At 34.7% G+C, this 21,566-nt stretch overlaps 1 protein-coding gene across 2 annotated transcripts in view; it reads left to right on the top strand.

Moving 5' to 3' along the window:
• OTOGL (otogelin like) overlaps nt 1-21,566 on the top strand; it is a 147,729-nt gene that overhangs the window by 69,161 nt on the left and 57,002 nt on the right. The window contains exons 26-33 of one of the 2 annotated variants that reach the window (XM_061204875.1): nt 1,523-1,657; nt 6,949-7,098; nt 9,464-9,583; nt 12,287-12,403; nt 13,276-13,432; nt 14,105-14,131; nt 19,206-19,373; nt 21,130-21,408. In XM_061204875.1, coding sequence (XP_061060858.1) covers nt 1,523-1,657; nt 6,949-7,098; nt 9,464-9,583; nt 12,287-12,403; nt 13,276-13,432; nt 14,105-14,131; nt 19,206-19,373; nt 21,130-21,408 — 1,153 coding nt within the window. The remainder of the gene's footprint in view (nt 1-1,522; nt 1,658-6,948; nt 7,099-9,463; nt 9,584-12,286; nt 12,404-13,275; nt 13,433-14,104; nt 14,132-19,205; nt 19,374-21,129; nt 21,409-21,566) is intronic. The other variant, XM_061204876.1, reaches the window with a different exon arrangement.

Raw genomic sequence — 21,566 nt, 5'->3', positions numbered from 1 at the left:
CATCTTGATGACCCTTATTATTCTCCTTTTCAAAGTTTAGGCAATACTTTGGAAAAGAATTGTTTAAGAAGAAGAAAAAGCTCTCGGTTCCTATGAAGTAAGGAAAATTGGGTCACAGAGGGACAAATTAATTACTCTGTCAACAGCATTCATTGAAAACCTATCCTCTAGGCACTATGTTGTAGTAATTACTAATAAGACAGGAAGAATTTGGCCAAACCAAGAAATATATTGAGCTAGTGTTCATATTGTTGGTGATATAAAAAACTAAGTATGGAGAATTTACATCAAGACCTATATGATTTCCAAACATTTAAGGACTCTTCTCACTTTGAAAATAAACACTGACCCTTATATCTAAAAATGAAAAGGATTCAGGAAATGTATGTGAGCCTTTGAAAATTGGAATTTGAGTTCAAAGAGAATTGTCACTTTCCTTTTGATGAAATTCCCACCTTCCACTAGGTAGTGGAAGGACTCATGGCAGTGTGGCTTTAACTTTTGGGACGATAAGGACCACTTCAAAAATTTGATGAAAATCATAGACTTTCTTCCTAGAAAAATACAGATACTCAAAAACAACATTTTACAATGAACTTCCAGAGTCTGTAGAACTATTGAAGCCCATCTATTAAACTGGGTTAAAAATTAAAAACCCTGTTTCCAGAGAGAGAGTTCTTAGTGGATGGAGAGGGGAGTGGCTGAAGGAAGGTGAGGGTGAGGTAACTGGTGAAAAGGTTAGATTTAGAGTGTGTGGGACTAAATAATAGTCTCTGGAACTAAGGATTTCCTATAACCTACAACTGAATTTTCTCCTCAACCATTACTAAACTCTTCCTAATTTCTCTGCGAGTGGCATTAAAAAAGAGGGTTTTGAACTCTGTCTCTGCCCTTATTTAGCTAAGTGACTTTGGACATTCATTTAATCCTTCTTAACCTCTGTTTCTTGATCTGTAAAATGGAGATAATACATAATTCAAGAATTATCATAAGAATTAAATGAGACAATGCATGTAAAGTTCAAAGGAAGCCCTCAAATGATATGCATCATTTTATTTACTAATACAGTGTCAAAATTTTATATTTATTTCAATTTTATCTTGTAGGCAAATAATTATTTAGCCAGAAAACTGGCTTAAAATAAAACAAAAGATGTTGTCTAAAATGAAAATATTTCTTTTAAAATTCCCCTAAGTGACATGTCTTGTTGGGTATTTGATGAGAAGAAACTGGTTGATAAATTTGAGCTGTAATAATAAAATGGAAAAAAATCCTTGTTGGAACAACATTTTAACAGGAGATATTATAGATAAATATTTAAAGATTGAGCTATCTTGGTATACTTTTATTAAATTCTTCACATTATTATATCAAAATGATTTTTATTTTAGAGGTAAGTTGTATTTCAATTTCAATACAATTCATTGTAAATCTTGGACTTCTTTAAGATTTGTTAATGAAAAATAAGTAAAAATTATATATAATATACATTTGTATTAATATAATATTTTTGACATTTCAGAGTACAGATGATTCAGATATATCTGTCATTGGCCAGAACAAGAAATGCTTTGACAATGATATTGTTTGTTCTAAAAGTGTTTTGATTTCAGTTGGGGACACTGAAATTTACCTGAATGATACTCCTTACAAACAGGTTAGTGAATTATTTCTTGTAAATCATTTTAACTTGTCCTGAGGATACTGAAAATAAAATAGAAACAGTTTGGGGGTACTTTTCTTTATAAGTGGTTACTAGGTTTGAATTTTTTTCTTTGTCATTTTATGTAGCTTCAGTAAATCATACTTGATTTGTCTCTTTTGTTTATACTCCACTTCTCCATTTGCTGATTCTTTCCTTGTCACCTGTTACCTGGAGTACTTCAACATTCTCCAAGCTAGACGCCTGGCCTCCAGTCTTAGTTTTTCCCCTCTGATCCATCCTGCCGCACTGCAGCCAGGGTGGTTTTCCTAAAATGGAAATGTAATCTCCTGACACCCTAGTGCTTCAAACTTTCAAGTGACCTCCCATTGCCCTTACAAGGCCTCACCAATCTGGCCATTGCTGCCTCTCCTGCTGTACCTCTCATCACTTTCTGCTTCAAGCCCATGTTCCAGAAGTTGGAGCTTTTATCAGTTCTTCAAATGCTCTATATTCTTTCTCTCACCTCTGGTTCTTCATGAATGTCATTGCTCCTACCTGGATCAGCCTTTCCATTTAACTTATTCTTATGTGATAAGTCTCATCTTATCTCCTTCAAGGAGTTCCTCCTCTTGCCCTCAAGCTCCCTGTCAGGACATGGATCACACTTCAGTGAAATTACTTGTGTGGTGGCAGTGGTCCCCAACCTTTTTGGCACCAGGGACCGGTTTTGTGGAAGACAACTTTTCCACGGACCGGGGAGTCGGGGGATGGTTTAGGGATGATTCAAGTGCATTACGTTTGTTGTGCACTTTATTTCTATTATTATTACATTGTAATATATAATGAAATAATTATACAATTCACCATAATACAGAATCACTGGGAGCCCTGAGCTTGTTTTCACTTGCCACTCACTGATAGGGTTTTGATATGAGTCTGCAAGCAATTGATTTATTATGGTCTCCGCACAGTCAAACGTCTCTGCTAACGATAATCTGTACTTGCAGCCGCTCCCCAGCGCTAGCATCACCACCTCTGCTCCACCTCAGATCATCAGGCATTAGATTCTCATAAGGAGCGCGCAACATAGATCCCTCGCGTGCGTAGTTCATAGTAAGGTTCACGCTCCTATGAGAATCTAATGCTGCCGCTGATCTGACAGGAGGCGGAGCTCAGGTGATAATACAAACGATGGGGAGCGGCTGTAAATACAGATGAAGCTTCGCTCGCTCGCCCACTGCTCACCTCCTGCTGTGCGGCCCGGTTCCTAAGAGGCCACGGACCGGTACCAGTCCAAGGCCCAGGGGTTGGGGACCCCTCTGTGGTGGTCTGTGTCTTTTCTATTTGTCTATGAGTTCTGTGAGAATTGAGACCGCTGTCTTGTTTGTTCATTCTTGTATACTTGGAGCCTGTGCAGTTTGAAAGAATGAATAAAGTTCATTCATTCATTCATTCGATCATTCATTCATTTATTCATAATGTCTACTTTGTACAAAGTTATGTGTTAATTGGGACTACAACAGTGAAAAGACACTCACTGTCCTTGCTTTTAAGGAACTTATACTGAGGTGAGGGATACGTTTCAAGTAAATGAGGCTGTGCAGTGTGGTGTGCTATGGTAGGAGTGTGTTTAGCAAAGCAGGAGAATCCCCAAGAAGAAGACCTAAGCCAACCTGGGATGTTCAGGGTAGTTGTGAAGAGCATAGAGTGGAGTCAGTACTCACTTAGAACCTCTGTTCTGTCACCTGCTAACCGTGTCACTTTGGGCAACTTTATTTAACCCCTCCAAGCTGCAGCTTTCTCATTTGTAAATTTGGGATGATTATGGAATCTACTTCCTAAGTTCACATGAGGATTAAATGAAAGAATGAATTTCAGGAAATGGCTCTCCTCCTCTCCTTCACCCTCCTTATTTTTGAAGGCTCAGAAGACATGCTTTGGGGGAGATGATTTGAACTGAGTCTTAAAGGATGAGTAGGTATTAGGCAGGTGAAGAGAGAGAGTAGAAAGGCAATCAGTACAGAGGAACAGTCATGTTGAAAGGAACAGAGTTCAAAGATAAAATGGCACGTTTGGAGAACTGCAAGCAGTTTAGTTTGGTTGAGGTGGATGGGGATAGTGGAGGGAGGGTGAGGCAAAGATCAGGGAGGAGTGTCCAGATTGACTTTCATGCAGGAAGCTTGGGGACAAGGGCAGTAGACAAGGAGGCTGTGTAATATAATATTTGAACTTACTCTACAAGGAAGAAATTTTGGAATTAAGTGACTTGATGTGACATATGGCCTTTATAAAGTGGCCTATTTTTGAGTTTTTAGACTAGCGTTTCTCAGTTTGGTTTGCAAAACTTCTGCATTAGAATTATCTAGAATATTTATTATAAGAGCTGGTTCCTGGACTCCACCTCAGGAATTAGAATGGCTGAAGTTGATGACAATCAATATTTCAATGGTTCCCCAAATTCTGCACACTAAAGTTTGAGAATCGGTGCCCTAGATCATAGCTCATGTCTCAGTAATAAATGTTGAGACCAACCAGGCAGCAATCAAGATTTGAGCAAAACAGAGTTTGTACAAGTCATGCTAACATCTTTTTGAAGTAATTACTGCAGTTTGGTGTAGCCATCAGCTGGATATTCATTTATAGGTGAAGGTTCTCTCTAGGAGAAAGGATGTGTTAAAAAAGAGAAAAACTGAAGAGAAAATAGTAAATGCTCTTATAAAGACTGTTTGACACATTTTTGAAGTGGTAATTGCAGTTCTGTGTAATGTTCATCTTCCAATTTTCACCTGAATGCAGGTGCTGATGAATCTCCTTTATATCAGTTGTGAAGTATAAAGTAAGATGAAGAAAAATCATGAAGATAGTTTGACCCTAACAAATCTCTGGCTAATATTTTTTCTTGAGCATCAGAAGTGAAAATAAGTACCATTTGTTTTATGGCAGATGGATTGCTCATTCAGGGGAAGGAAAAAAACCTGTTATTTTTTCAATAAATGTACCACTCTAATTTTATCAAATATGTAGCATATAAACATTTTATGAGTTTAAGCTGTATTTTAAAAGTTTTAATTCTCTGCTTTTTATAACTTACTTTTCTAACATCACTAGAGTTTATTTATAGTGCAATAATTCTCCCCTGAAGTGGAGGTCCAATTCATAATACCTCAATCTTATAATGAGAAACATCTTTACTTCCTAATCTGAAAAGTAAGTACACCATCTCTTTTTGACCAAAGAGTATTGTTCTCTTGTAGCAAACTGCCTTGTCTAATAAAAATGAAGGATTTAGCTCTACAGGCAAATAGAGAGGATGTGCTTTTACATCAGGATAGCTAATACAAAACCAACCTGAAGGAAGTCCAATAATCTTATCCAAAAATTTATTTTATGTTCCAATGATATGTCAACCAGTCTGAGGGAAGTTTAATAGGAAAATACATGAAAAAAGTATTTCATGGATTGAAAAGGAGCTATAAGCTACAAACATTTCACTTACTTACTTTGATTATTGCTGTTCAGGCTGGAAGCTGAGAACTAAGAACAGGCCAGTGCAGGAAGGTGTTAAAAATATTTGTTACCCTTGATCTAGAAGCTGCAGATACTGCCATAAACTTGACAAAGTGCATCTTTCTAGGAGCTAACGTTCATGTAGGGGGGAAGACAGATAATAATGCCAAAGACAAATCAGATAATAGAAAGGTCCTGAAAAGTGTAATCAAAACGATAAAAATAGGTTCTATGGCAGAGGGTGATATGGAGGCCTGGCAGGCTACACATTTTATGGACCTAGTGAAAAATGAGAATGTAGAGCCCTTGATCAAACAGGGAAAATTTTTTTCCTTTGTTTTTTAGTCTTTCTTGACCTGCCATGGTGTTTTTTCTTTATTATTTAGTGCCTTGCTCACTTAGGCACAGGGTACTTCCAGGTTGAGTGCAGACCCTCACAGGTACTGAGGGCATTGCCCTGTAACTCCAACTTGGCACTTGGAAGTAGAAGGAAATGAGGTTAGGTAGAGTCCATTAACAATTCATACTGTCCTATACAATATACCGAGCGCTTATAAGTATGACCTTGATCTAGGAGACTGAAAACTCCTTATGGATGTGACTGAGTTTATTTAATTTGCCCTATGAAATATTTATAAAACTGTACACTCTAGTACAGTGTTTCCAAACTATGCTTTTGTTCTTACTTGGGGGAGAAAAATAACCAAAGGATTTCATATCTCCTTCACAATTCTTATTTTGCTTCTGGTTAAATTTGTTTTATTTACTTTGACTTAACCATGTATTTTTAAAGTTATTATGTGAGTTAATTTCAATGTCAGATTCAGCATAATCTTTTATAGGGTATAGCCCTTGCCCATAAAGAACATTGCATATTCTCACTTTAGGTTAAAGGTACTCTAAATTTTCCCAGTGGGTTCCGTCTCTAGTTTCTCCCTACTATTATCCTTTCTAGCACACACATTATTTTCTTTTAATATACAAACATGGTCTGTCATTTTACTATTCAAAAGCCTTTATCGAGGACATTTTGCACATGGAATAACAGCCATTGACTGTGATGGGTAACTTGATGGCACACGGTCTCAGACTATGCTTGTCATGGAATCCATGCTGTAGCTCTCTGGTGCTCTCCTTAGTACTGAACAAATCTTAAACTTCCTGCCCCTAAGCCTTTATTCAACTGATTCCCTTTGCTTGGGATGATTTCTTCCTCATTCTCTTTTCCAGCCTTTTATATCTTCCCATTATGGCCTCTTACATATCAGTAATATATGTTCCACCTCTTGCAAAGAGCCTTCCTAAGTTCCTTTTATGGAAATTCATCTCCCTGTCCTCCTTAACACCTCTTTCTCTCTATAGACACACACACACACACACACTTTGTGCTTTTGTTTTTCAATTATTCAGGTAAAGTCATATATTTTTAGTACTCAATCATATTTATTCACCATCAATATAGAATTTCTGGGTCAGCAGGTATATCCCCCTAATGTACTCTATGTCCACGCCTTGTTTGTGCTCTTCTCTATAACTGAAATACCTTTTTCCCTTTGCTTATTTATCCATGTTGAGCCTATCTACCAGTTTGTATCTTGTTACCAATTTTATGATTTTCCTATTTTATGCACTTGTTCTGTCTTTCACTACAAAATTCAGGAAAGACAGGGCTAAGCAAAAACACTAGTACATAGATAATTATTGATGGATATTAATTAATGTTTACATTTTGGTGAGAAAACAAGAAATTCATTTTTTTCTTTATTATGCTTTTTCTTTTTTCTTTTTTTTTGAAGAAACGATCAGGTTTTTTTCTGGAAAATAAACCAACATACCAGCTTTGGAAGGCAGGGTACTACATGGTAGTATACTTTCCAGAGAAAGACATCACTATTCTTTGGGATAAAAAGACAACCATCCACATCAAAGTTGGACCACAGTGGAGGGTAAGTCAGCCTATTTGGTAGGTCAATCCAAATGAGATGCAAAAAATGAAATTACATTTACCTTTTTGATGTTTTACAGAAATAAAATGATTGATGTTTTCCTTTAAGAAATAAGTTATATTTTCAGAATTACTAACTCAGACCCCAGAGAAGAACAACTTTACCAAGTGCTGTATACAGTTCTTTTTTACTTCAACCTTACAGTATCCAGTTTTCCAAAGTTACTTAGGTCAGGTTCTTTTTTTCCCATTCCCTGCAGCATGGTTATTTGATACGTTTGTAGTAGAGTTAGATTCATTTATTACAGTTTGCATTCCATCTTTTCCTCCATATTCTGGATATTTTTAAAGTTTACATACAGTAAAATTCTAAAAAAAATGTAAAATAATTTACTTTTGTGGTCTGCAGTTCTGTGGATTTTAACAAATGCATGGAGTTGTGTATCCACCACCACAGTTGTAGATAGAACAGATCCATCAATTCCCAAATTTCTCACATGTTGCCTCTTTATTGTCAACTCCTACTGCCAACCCCTCACCCTTGGCAACCATTGATCTATTTTCCATCTGCATAGTTTTGCCTTTTCTGGATACAGTAGAAATGAAATCATGCAATCTATAGCCTTTTGGGTCTGGCTTCTTTGACTTGGCAAAATACATTCAAGATTCATCCATATTGTTGAATGAATTAATTGTTTGTTCCTATACACTGCTAAGTGGTACTCTGTTGTAGGGATGTACTAGTTTGTATTATCCATTAATGGTTGAAGATTCAATCTGGGTTGTTTACAATTTTTGTCAATTTATATTTTACATTGTTTTAATTATTGTTTACTGTTAAATATTATACTAGATATTATTAAATATTTTTATTATTTTAGATATTTAAAATTTTATTAAACATTTTAAATTTATATGTTAAGGTTGTTTTTGAAACGTTGATATAGTTTTAAAAATCCACTTTATCTGAAATTGAAATTGAGACTCATGGATATAATCTGTGGCAAGTTAGGGAAAAATGGGGATAGTAATAACAAATTCTCATAAAACTATGGAAAATATACATATTTTAAAATATTTTAAAATGTTATAAACTTAAGATATGATTGTATATTGAAGTCATTTTCTTTCAGCCCTAAGCAAAATAAAGCCCCAAAATCTATTCCTCGGTGTTTGCTGGCATCTTGCATTTCTTCGATGAAGATGAAGTAATTTAGTCATTGCCATACTTCTTCAGCTATGTTTTCTGCCATTGTCTACCATGTATCCTCCCTTCCTTACTTTTTGAAAACAAATTAACCGTTTATTCTTCTACATCTTCCCTTACTTTTACTGCTGCCTTAAATTCTGGGGTGAGCAGTAGCGGAAGAGGCCACTGTCTTTGAATAGGTATTGCGGCTTCTGAGAGCAGAGGCACATGGTAAGCAGTGGCCGTGGCAGTTGCAGTCCCAAGGTTATTGTCAGCTTTGCTGGAGGCATGGGCAGCCAACTTTGCCATTACAAAGGGCTGCGTTCCATTCTTCAGTACCTGAGGAGAGAGGTCAGTTTGTTTAATTTCAAAGCTTAAGGAGGATTTTCATTGCTTTTGGAATCTCATTCTTCCCTGTACTCTTAATCCACCTCCCTCCCCAAGAGAAAAGTTTTTCACGTTGTTTGAGAAAATGCAGTGGATACTGTTGATGTGGATAATCCATATGGCACTTGCAGTAACCACTGCATAACCCATAACAAACTTTATAGAAATTAGGTAAGATGTGGATTTCATTTATTGTGTCTCATGGTGGCATGATATATGAATATAGAGTTAACTTTTTCTTTAAAAGTTATGCTTTGAATGTTTTGGCTTTTCAAAGTACGACCTAATGAAAGATAAATTATTTCTATGGTTTCATCATTTATAGTCTTAGAAAACCTTAAACATAACAGGAAGTGGGTCTTTCATCATTAAAATGTAAATATGTAAATATATACAGAATATGTATATATATATATATATATATACACCTATTTGTACATACACACTCAGACATATACTGTAATGTTTGTATTATACTTGTACAAACACTGTAGTGTTTGTATTATACTTTTCCAAGTTACTTATATTATTAGTTATATCAGTGCTAAGACAATGGTAAGTGTGAATAGATAAAATTTGGGGGATGGAAAAACATTTTTGAGAATCTAAAATAACTGTTAATTATAATTAAATAGACATGAAATTCCACCTTCTTGAAACATTTTTTAAATGGTTATTGTGGAAATTCTTAAAATGTCTATTTTAAATCTCTTGAAAATTTCAGTGAATATTAGTCCTTAAATGTTAAAATGAATATAGAATATTTCATGATAATTTTCTTTTACTTTAGAACAAATTATCAGGATTATGTGGAAACTTTGACAAATGTACTTCAAATGATATGACCACATCCAATAACTTAGAAGTGAGAAATGCCCAGGTATTTGGAGATAGTTGGGCATTAGGACAGGTAAGTAGAATATATGTATTTTAGAACTAAACAAATATTTTTTGTTGTATTTATCCACTAAAACATTTTATCCTTACAGAAAAACTTATTTAGGTAATACTATTTTATGTAATATTTGTGCAGTAATTCATAGTTGACAAGCTCAAACTACTTTCACATTTAATTTCTCATGTAATCCTGTGACAGTCTTGTAATGTAAAGGGTGTTGACTCCATATTATAGATGAAGAAATTGAGACTCAGGAAGGTTAAATGACTTGTCTAATATTATATATCCAGAAAGCAGCAGGAGTGACTTTCAAATTCACATCTTCTAATCTCATGCTTTTCCTTTCACTGCAAAATTCTCTTTCAATGTATTTGTATTTCTAATGATGTATCTTTTGTCAACTCAAGGTAATGAATAAATGAAGGCAGAATTTCTTAACATTTGTTCTCCAGACATGGCTGGATGTGGGATGGGGAGGGGTAGGGAGTGGATTTGTGGCCAACTTACCTTTGGGAGCAGTTAGAATAAATTAAGTCAGGCATATTTCTTTTTTGAAGGATTTCTTGAGGCATTATATTCCTCTAAGGGAGGGATGTGTTTGAAGGGATTCCCGAACTTACTGACACAGGACTTACGTTTTTGTGTATTAGTTATCAAGGAAATAGTTTTCTATGGGACACAATCTGAGAAATGCTGAACTATGAAAACAGTCAAACTGGAAATTTGTTGTACTCTTTTCTTCTACTTTTTTTTTTAACCTTTTTTTTTCTAACTGAAAGTAGTGTCTGCAACTACAATTTCCTGGTTGGTTACTATTTGGTTAGTTGCCTTACTATTTTGCCTAATTTACTAATATATCTCAATCTTTTTATAAAAATAAAAGGGGATTGGGGTTAAACATTCATCCAGTTTAGTAAAATTTAAGCAGTATATTTCATTGTGGTCTACATTGGAAAGTATGAAGATTTTATTTTTTAAAATATAAAATGAATTAAGGAATACCTAATTTATAATAATACTTAAATATTTGGACTCATCAAAGAATTTTAGACTCATTAATACCTAATGGACAAAGCTGAAAATAAAAAAAAAATCATTCAATAAGTTCTATTTAGCACTTAATGTTTTCCAGGATATATGAACACATATGTTTATTATTAAATAAATATTTATTATTAAATAAATATTTATTATTAAATATTTATTATTAAACATATGTTTATTATTAAAACATAGCCACTGCCCTTAGGAATTTAGAGTCTAGTTTAGCAGACGAGGTAGAAAAACTTAACAATGGAATTATGAGACAGGTGCTTGGATAGAGGTGTATACAACATGGAGTTCGTGATGGTCAAGGGAAGGTTCCCCAAGAAGGTGCCATTGAGCTGACTCCTACAAGACTCATAAGAGCTATACAAGTGAAGATGATGGGAAAGAGTGCAGCAGCAAAGGAGGGAGCATCCCTTTAGAACGTGTCAGGAAGACTGGAGTGAATATGGTGCCTAACAGGAATTTTAAGAAGTTCAATATGGCTGTGGTAGAAGGTTTGAAGTAAGGAATGGCTGAAATGCAAAATATAAAGCTGCAAGATATGTGTGCTAGGATCTGGACTCGAAGGCCCTAAATTAGTTAGGCTCTTATAATCCAGCTAAGAAATGTTAAATCAGTGAAGATTTAGAAAACCATCTAAATCTGAGAGACATCTGAAACATCAGCCTCTGTTGAAAGGACTGCATAGGAAAGATGAATTTGGAGAATTCAAGAATGTCTCCTATCTTCCTGGCTTATTGCGTAGACACTGGTGCTCTTCCAGGAGACAGGGCACAGAGGAAAGTGGGTGGTAGGGGACGGTGGGGACAGGACAATGGTGTAAGATAAGTACATTTTAGAATGTGTTGAGAGAGAAGTGACAGAGAGATTTATGTGGAAATGTCCCAATTTTTGAGATCTCAGAAAAGAGATATGGGCTGGAAATATGGATTTGGTAGTTACTATTATATTCAGGTTGCTGAAGGCATGAGAAGTGTATAGAATGAAAAAAATAGAGATTTGAAGGTCAAGTCTTGCAGAGAAGGGAGGCGGAAGGAGGATGAAGAGTAGCAGCAAATGAACCAGGAGGAAACCCAGCAGAAAATGGTGCCACCGGAAACACATGCGAGACACGTGAGAAGGGTAAAGTATGAAACAGAATCAAAGACAGCGAAAGGGCAAGTGAGATGAAGACTGAAAAGTTGCCTTTATTTTTAGTAACGAGGAGACCAACGATGGCCTTCTCCAGGCCAGTTTCAGGGAGGTGGATTAGAAGAGGCAGAGACCGAATTGTTTAGTATATGGGAGGTGAGCCTGTAGACACTTGAGTGTATGCAACTCCTCAGAGGATGGCTTGTGACAGAAATGAAGGACGTGAAAGTTAAAGGAAAGAGAATAATTTGCTTAGGCAATTTTTTAGTCATGTAATGCTGCACTTGACAGTTTAAAAATGATTTACCTTCACTCTCTAATATTTTCATGATTTTAATAGTAAATTTAGTTGCTTTCAAAAATACTATATACTATTAACACTGAGTTGGCTGAGCACAGGTGCTTTAGGTAAAGTCTGTCTAAAAGAATGAGAATATATTAGATATGATTGTGGTGGATGAAGTCAGATTAGGTTACTCTGGTTTCAGCTTCAGAAATCACCCCTTAAAAACTTTCTTTTCTCTTTTTCCACAGTGTGAAACCCCAAGTGAATCATTTAAACCCTGTGAGGCACATCAAAACAAATTTCCTTATGCCAAGAAAGAATGCTCCATTTTGTACAGTGATGTTTTCGCTCCTTGTCGCAATGTGGTAAATGAACGCTTTACTAAACTTCCCAATTTAAACAAGTGCTGCTGTATCTATAATGTTGAGATGAACAGGACAAATAATTTAGCTACCCATTGGCTTTTCAGGTATACTACCTAACCCTTGTTAGGAAGACAAATCTGGTAGTTTGTTTTTCTGTGGCACTGACACATTTAGTTGATTTACATTCTTCCTCACTCCATCTTATTTAACAGCATATATAATGCTTGTTAATGATCTGTTTCAGTTTATGAAACATTTTTACGTCCATCATCAAAGCCATAAATGACCGATCAAAGCCATAAATGCTTATCTTTCTTCAGAGGACACTACCAAATGGGCATTCTTCTCCTTAACCCAAAGTATAGTTTAAAAGTATTATTAGTGACACATTTAAAATGGTTTTAGAAGCACATCCCAAGATTGAATGTAATTTATTTAGAAATTTAACTTTTTAAATGTCTTTCCAACATAATAATTTTAGGTTCCAATAGAAGTTTTAAAAATAGTTTAAGATATTATTAAAAACTAAGCAAAAGTACATTTGTAAGGAGAACATTGTTTTAATGCCATGCGAATATGCCAATAAAGAAACAATGAGCTTCTACAGATATTAATCTGTTGTATTGCAGATGTTGAAGTTATACTTGTTAGTGCCGTTACCTGTGTTGCTAGTTCTTTGATCTTACATTTGCCTAATAAATTCCTTTGGATGAATAGAAGTTTGAGATATTGAGAACTCTCTAGGTGGCAGTGTTAAGCTGATAATAGCAAATTTTGAAAATCTACCAGTTAGTTTTCTTTTAGAAGGTTGAATTTTAATCAGTTGTAGTTAGTACTTTTTGAAATTAATTTACCTTTCACTTCATTTTCAGATTGATGTTACTTCTTTTGCCAAAAATTGTCATGAAGACACGTGTAACTGTAACCTTGGTGGGGACTGTGAATGTTTATGCACAAGTGTAGCAGCGTATGCGTACAAGTGTTGTCAGGAAGGGGTTTCTGTTCACTGGAGATCATCTACTATTTGTTGTGAGTACCCTCTCAGGGCATCATCATTAGGTGGGAACCTTATGAAGAGATTCATATTGTCTTATCTTAGAAGCGATACCATGGACTCATGGAAATAGAATTTCTTTAAGATGAGTAAATTTTATATTCTTTTGACAATGCAGATAAATTGTAGTATAGCTAAAGGATTTATAAAAGAAACTTTGAAGTAAGTTTTTCTGTTCTGTGTTAGACTGTTGTGACTGTAACATTTGAACTACAAATTATTTACATACCATCTTTGGAGATACTGTTTATGCCTATTTCTCTTATGGCTATGAAATTCCACTGTTCTAATGATAAGAAACATAGTTTTAAAAACATCATTTTGAATTTGTGTTCAGATTTGACTCTAAACTTTTCATTTACTTGTGTAGATAGTAAGTCATCTGATGAACAGCTTATGATTTTAACACTTTCAGTGGACATTTATAAATTGGCAGATATACTTGCCTACCTATAAAATAATCTTAGGAAATTTAATGAATTATTACAGAGCACTCTTAAAGAATCCTCTTTGCTCAGAGAAAACTCCCAAATAATGATGTCATTCTGAGTTCTTTCACTTTGTCATTGATAAACCATATCTTGCATGTATTCAGATAAGTGGTGAGATCCTTATTTAGTTTAACATTTCTTCTTCTTTCCTTTTAGCACTCGATTGTGAATATTATAATGAAGGTATGTGACATTTAAAGAATATCACTATAGTATTCTATTAAATATATCTTCAAATTCAAAGTTTTTGAACAAGTTTGCTGGGAACAAGGTATGAAGAGTTCATAATTTGGCATACAGTTAACCCTTGAACAAGGAGGGGGCTAGGGGCACCAACCCTCTGTGCAATTGAGAATCCATGTATGGCTGTGTAGAGAGGAAAAGATGATTTTCAGGAGAAGAGGATACAGCCTGAAGGTAGGAAGTTGGGAACGTATACATTTAGGGAATGGCAAGTGGGCCAGGAAGGATTAGAGACGTAAGAAGGAAACTGAGGTAGAGCTGAGTCCCCTGGGCTGAGTCACAGGACAGTTTCCAGGACTTTCTGAATGGAGATTTAGTGGTCTTCTAATAACGCACTACCTTTGCTGGGAACCAAAAGCTATAGTGTGGTTGTCATTAACTGCAGCTGAAGTCAGATCTGGATTAGAGTCCAGTCTCTGTCACGTATAAACATTGAGAACCTGGTTAAGTCATTTAAGTTTAATTTTTTTGTTTATTTATTTCTATGTTTGTTGTGAGCTTAAATGACAGTGTATGTCACCTATACTGCTGGAACAAAATAAACCCTTATTAAATGGTGCTGTTATGATAACTAAAAAAAAAAAAAAAGGAAAATCCATGTATGGTTTATAGTCACCCTGCATATCTGCAATTCTGCATCCTCAAATTCAACGAACCATGGATTGTGTAGTACTGTAGTATTTACTCTTGAAACAAATCTGCATATAAGTGAACTTGCACAGTTCAAACCCATGTTGTTCAAGTGCCAACTGTATGACTCAATGAAAGCCATTGCCTTCTAAAATGTATCTAAATTTCTAAGTATTTGTGTTAAAATTTATTCCCTGTAAAATAAAAGTGTTGTAACTAAGTTCTCAGCACCTAGGAGGCTCTCAGTAGTTTTTGAATAATATGAATGAATGAATGAGTAAAGCTAGCTAATTTTTTAGGTAAAAAGGATGAAAGATATATACCAAATGCACACCTTTTATCATTATGAATAAATATGGACATTATTCAAACTTTTATTATGTTGTGGAAATCAAAGAAACAAACTATAATATAGGAATTTATTTAGCCATCATTTTAGGCAAAATAATTATTTATATCTTATCAGAATGAGAACTTATTGATTTAGTAATAATGAAAATCTCCTAGTCTCCCAAGCATTCAGATTTGCAATGGGAAGTCTAAGAGGAGGTGCTGCCTAAAACTAAGGCATAGATGTAAGAGACAGAGAATTATATCCTCATTGAAAATGCCAGACATTAGCAGAATTGAAGCCTGCTTTTTGTCAAACCTATTTAATGAGGAAGGCATAGCCACTTAAACCTAATTCAGACAAATAAGATGATCCAGGGAGGTGTCCATTTTGACAGTAACTGGACAAAAACCCATGATGAGTAGGTTAGATTAATAGTTATAGGAAAGCTGATCCATTAAAGAAAACAACCAACCAACCAATGCAAAGTATTTTCCATGACTTATTGAGCCACGAAGAAATCTGTCAGCTGTAAAAGTACAAAGAAAGCCAGAAAATTTTAGTAAAATAGAGATGATGAATTAAAAAGAAAATGGACATTTTAGTCTTTGGTTGTTTCTGTTATATCTTTGGAAGTTTGAAGAGGAAAAAAATCCCACATTAAAAAAATTCTGTGTTTGTTAAAGAAAATCTAAACCAAACGTATTTCCCACACCACACCCACTCCACATCAATCCTTTGGATTCCATGCTTAAGATGAGACTGATTGCCTAATATTAAGTACCTAATAATAAAAATGGCTTTTGTTGTGTTAACTATACCTATATCATATAATTTAAGCTTCAAAACATGCCTGAAAGGCATAACATTATTATTATCATTATTAACACAAAGGAGGAAATTGAGGCATAGGTGAATTAAATAACTTGGTCAAAGTCGTCTAGCCAAAATGTGGTAAATGCATTTATAAACAATCTAAGTTCAGAACCCACGAGCTTGATCTCCATGCTACACTGCCTAGTAGCACATCCTAGTCTAGGAATGATCACCGCACATCGTTATCATATGCTCTACACAACGTACACAGACAGCAAGTTGAGAAAACGCTCCAATAACTTCCTCGCTTAAGAATTCCTGCCTCACACAGTTCTGCTGTGAAAATCTCCATCTGTGCCTTTGTACTTTCTGGCGTTCCTTCTGCAGGCCCTTGGAAACAGAAGCAGAATTTTCTATGAATATTGAATTTCTACCTCTTGCTGCTTGGTACATTTTGCTTTTTGTCAATAAGTCTGCTGCACTTCTACTGATGGTTTGTTTCCCTAATGTGTTACAAGATTCTTCAAACCAGTTCTTCTAGTTTCATTTGTAATACTGTATTGGTAGTATTCAGAGGGTGAACACGGGGCGTTCGGCCTTCATGAGACCCACGAGAGACAGAGATTCTGTTTCCTATGATCAAAGTAATAGGGAACAGAGTTAACCTGCCAAGGAGAGGAAGAGTTGTGAAAGTAACGTGATCAAGGTAGATAATTGAAGGGGAATAAAGAATTGTGGAAGTTGTTGATAGTAATAAAAAGAAAAAAGTTTTAAATGAGTATTCTTAATTTGTTTCATCTCAAATAATTTCACAACTATTGTAAACTTACCTAGTCTTCTTTGGACATTCATAGCTGGCATTTTTCTCTGGACACTATGTTATTAAAATACTTAAATTATTCAAAGCAAATGCAGAGATAAATGATTGTGATTCTGTAGGAGGAAAAATTTTTTTAAAGTAGGAAAATTCAGAGGTTACTACTGAGATAAGTTCAATAATCCTTCACACGATGACTGTCTCTAGTATCTTCATTTTTATGGCATTTGCTAAAAATATAAAGGTTATATTGCTGTAGGGAGTAAGACTTCAAGATCCTGCTAAAAATTGTGCAAGTTTTAAGTTCAGAGTGATTTTATTAGATCAGATATTCTTAATACTGTGCTTAAATAATCACTACAGGAAATGATTGCTTTTAGTAGACAATGAAATTATAATTCTCCCTGCAGAAAATTAATGATAAAGTCAGTGACTTTTGTCCCTCAATTGCTAGTGAAAATGCAGGAAAACAATTCAGACACAAGATATCCATCAACTGGGAATCAATTCAGGAGCTTTCGATTTTTATACAAATGGATTTCTCAGATGACAGTTGTCTCTTCAGGTTGCTGTAGGAAGGTACTTGTGCAGTAGGGGAGAGAATATTTTGTTTAGTGGTCTATCTCCTTTCTCCTGTTCTTCTCTTGGACATCTGTGAGGGTGCTTGAAGCCCACAAGCTGTAGTTGTATATGTCGTCTTCATTTTGAATTGAATCTCATAATTTACATGTTTATATACCTATTTGTACATTATTTACATATTCACACAAATCTAAATTGGTGTATATTTTCATCTTGGAAGTTTATGTTGCTCTTGTCTTCCCTAGAAAATGAGCTAGTAGGTGGTGGAGACTAATGATATAGTTTTCTTGGACGTTGTAGACTTCGGCTCATAGAGAAACTGTGCAGGGTATATATTTGTAACAGTGGTGGGGAGTCCATTGCTGCCAGGCTCATAGCGAAATTCCTCACTGCATCTGCTCAGTTCCATCTTGGTGTGGGGGGCAGAGGTTTTCAAAGCTCCATGTGCACTCAAGGTGTGTGAGTCCCTCCTAACGCTCCTTCCCCATGGCTTAGAAGTGTCCCTAGCTGCTCAGTGGTGAAGTGTCTCAGCTGATGAGTCAGTGGATGGGACAGCACTTGAAGATAATTCGTCCTATAATCCCTACCTTCTCCTGTTCCTCATGATGGAAATTTTGGTTCTTGCTCTCCTTCCTGTTCAGGAGACTTTGTAACGCTCTAATCCAATTATCTTCTCCCCTTCTCTTAGGCTTGGTCTGGGAAAAAACCCAGGTTGTGCATTTCTTTGAATTTTTTTCCATCCATCTTAAGAGTAGGCTGGGAAAGGAAAACTGTCCTTGAGATAAAAATTGGAGAAAAGAGGAAAAGTGAAATTCACTGAGAGCAACCAGATTGTTCTTTTCTGAAACCACCTATTGCACCTATATTAGCATTTTACATAACCTACAACGTAAATATCTACATATACCTGTAAAAGTACACAGCTAATAATTATGTAATTTAGATAATTCAGAAGAAACCTCAAAGTTTTATAGTACCTCACTTATTTTAAAACATTAAATGTCATAGAGATTGGGTTGAAGGTAAACTGACGTTATTATCATAAAACTTAACGCATCAATTTATGTTTAATATCAGTGAATTTTAAAATTAATTTATATAGTTTTCTTTATAAGATGAAGTTTGTAGGAATACTACTTTGACTGAGTTTCAGGTTTGGTTCTACACTAAGTAGTTTTTTTACTATAGTATATATTTTTCACTTTATATGAAACCATTGAAGTGTATGGAAATGATAGCATAAGTAAAATGACATTTGACTTCTCTGTTCAGCATCATCTTATTTTCTTCTTTATAGACATACCTCACTGATGAAATTCAGTAATCCCCAAAATAGTAAAATATTGTATATCATGTCTGTGAATTCTGTGTTAATGTAATGCAACCTATTAAGGAGAGATGATTTTTAGAAGACTATCAAAATACCTTACTATTGATAGAACTAAGCTTAAGTTTATTGAGAGTAGATTAGAGTCTTGGAATATTAGAGTGAAAGGTTACCTAGACAAACATCTTCAAATAGGTGAGAAAATTTGAGGTCTAGAAAGCTTAAGTCAACCTTTTATCCATCACCGCTAGGTATACATGTACATAAACATATACACATACGCAGTCATGCATATATATATTCTAAACTGCATATTCTAACTATGTATATATTCCAGATCAATATAATATATTCTTTTTGAAAAGAGTTGTTATTTTGTTACTTATGAATGTTTAAATGCTCAGTAATTTTCAGAGTATTTTTTGGTATTAGAATTTATTCCATTGAAATGACAGCTTGAAATGTAAAACTCCTATGCCAACTTATAATTCTCTCATTTGCATTTAACTAGGGCTTGGAGAAGGACCATATATGCTGGCAAGTTATGGGCAGACTGGCCTTATTCTGGGGGCCAATATGACCAGTAGAAGCATTTTCTCTCTGCCAAGAAGTAGTATTCATGGCAATTTATTTTTTAATTTTATGATCACTCCAGGCCTCTTCAAAGAGAAGGCATCATGTAAGTATAATTTCCAACTGAAAATAAGAATTTAGTTTTCCATTGACCTTTTTTCATTTATTCATGCAGTAAATATTAATTGGGGAATCTAATATGTTTATGACATTTTTCTAGGTGCTCTAAAGGATTTGAAATAAAATAAGACACTGGTATACGAACTAGCTCTCTCTTTTGTATATAAAATCATTTCTTTGTTTATCTATTGGCATATATAGATGCAATTAGAATTGCAATTGCTTGGTTGAGTTTTTGGTCCCAAATAAAGAAAGCACAGCTTTAGTTTTCATAGCATTAATCACAGAACTTAATTTGAAATTTTTGAAAAATAGTCTGCTGATAATTAACATGTGAAAGATTTTAATGCCAGATTAAAGTAAAAGAAAAAAAATTGTGATTTAATATCAAGGAAGTTAAATTAAGACCATAAATCAAAGTCTAGATAGTCATTGAGACGCTCTGTTTTTCTTACATGGCCTTGTCTGTCGTGGTACCTGGCACCACATTTACTGGTTTGCCCCTGTAGATCTATACTGGTCGTATCCACTTGGCACCTGTTCTGCCTGGTGGTTGGTGTTCCCTTCTGATCCATGATGTTCAGGCTACATTGTTACTATTCTTACCCTGCTTAGAACCATGCATGGTGTGTTCTATAAACTTAGGAAATATTTATTGAATGAATGAATCCGATTTAAGTTTCACTTATTCAGAGAAATCTCCTGATTTTCCAGTTAAAATAAATTGCTCCATTCTTGTAAAAAGAGCTCCTTTAATTCTTTTTAATCTGTGAAAACACCTATCACAGTCTAAAGTTCTAATTTATATATTAGTTATATATTTTTTCTCTTATAAAAATATCTTTTATTTTTCTTTGCATCTTCCAGTGCTCAGCAGAGGGGTTTGTAAGTTTTAGGACACAATAAATGCCTTTGGAATCGTTTATTGGATTTGAGAGAGCTCTTCATTGTATGACTTACAAAAATTAATTTTTTTAATAGAAAGATCCTAGTACATTTAAATTAAGGAATTGAGACCTAAAGAAATTAAGGTTTAAGAAATTAAATCTAAAATCTTAATGAAGAAACTTATGCCATGGGTTTTATAAATATAAGGGAAACTTTTAAAGTGCGTAACACAAAAGCATGACACTTCTCAAATGCTTTGTAGTTGTTCATTAGCTTTCTCATCATCTCTTGGGAAATAGACAATAATGTTGAGCAAATAGTCTTTTCTTAATGCAGTAAAATCACTTGCAAGAACATCTGCTCATTAAGAATCCAGTGATATTGAAATGCAGCACCATGTTTAAATTGATCTGTTTCTCTATTCTCTTTTTCTTTTCTGTCATCCAATTTAGCCATTTGTAGATTTTGTACATTTGAAAATGTTAAAGCTTGCAAGTACAAATGTGTGTCCAATTAACTGTTCAACTATTTGTATGGAATTGTACATTCTGGGGTCCTAAGTTGATACTTCTTTTTTCCCCCCAAAGACATGATCAATTATTTAAAAAAATGGAACTTATCAAAGACTGAATACTTTTGGAGCTGTCACTTTATGCATTGCATTAAAATACTATTTTTTCCTTTAGAGATCTTATAATTCATTTCTGAAATCTTTGAGATTGGCACGAACTATGTATGACAATTGTGCAGTTCTGTTTTTGTCAGCTTTATAAATGAATTTTATAATGCCAGTGCTGATGATCTGCCTTCCCCAGAGAACCCAGGGAGTTGTCAAACACTGCTCTGTTTTACAGCATTGGCACTTGTTTCCTTGGAATCTGCCGAAAGGCCAAACTACTTTCTCTATGTCCATGATGATGACACTCTTAGTCTGAAACTGTGGGAGGTGAATTCCGCCTTTCATCGGAGAGCCACATTTTTTCACCATCAGGGCCTCTGGATTCCTGGTTACAGTGCTTTTGAGTTATACAGCAAGAAAGGCTTCTTCATCATATTGACAGATTCTAGTGCCAAAGCATCAAAATATGATGATTCTGAAGAATTTAAACATTTAAGTAGCTTCAGCATAGAAGGTATGTTTCCTGAGATCTTCAAATACAGATTAAGTAGATAACTTAAATAATGACAGAATATTTATTAGGTTTTAATTTAAAAATCATTTTTAATGTGTATAATTAGTTGCATGACCTTTTATGACCTTAGTAAGTTTCTTAACCTGTCTCTCAGTTTA

The sequence above is a fragment of the Eubalaena glacialis genome, chromosome 11 (assembly GCF_028564815.1).
Source record: "Eubalaena glacialis isolate mEubGla1 chromosome 11, mEubGla1.1.hap2.+ XY, whole genome shotgun sequence".
NCBI lineage: Eukaryota > Metazoa > Chordata > Mammalia > Artiodactyla > Balaenidae > Eubalaena > Eubalaena glacialis.
The sequence above is the reverse complement of the archived record's forward strand: the minus strand, read 5'-3'. Positions and strand labels throughout refer to the sequence as shown.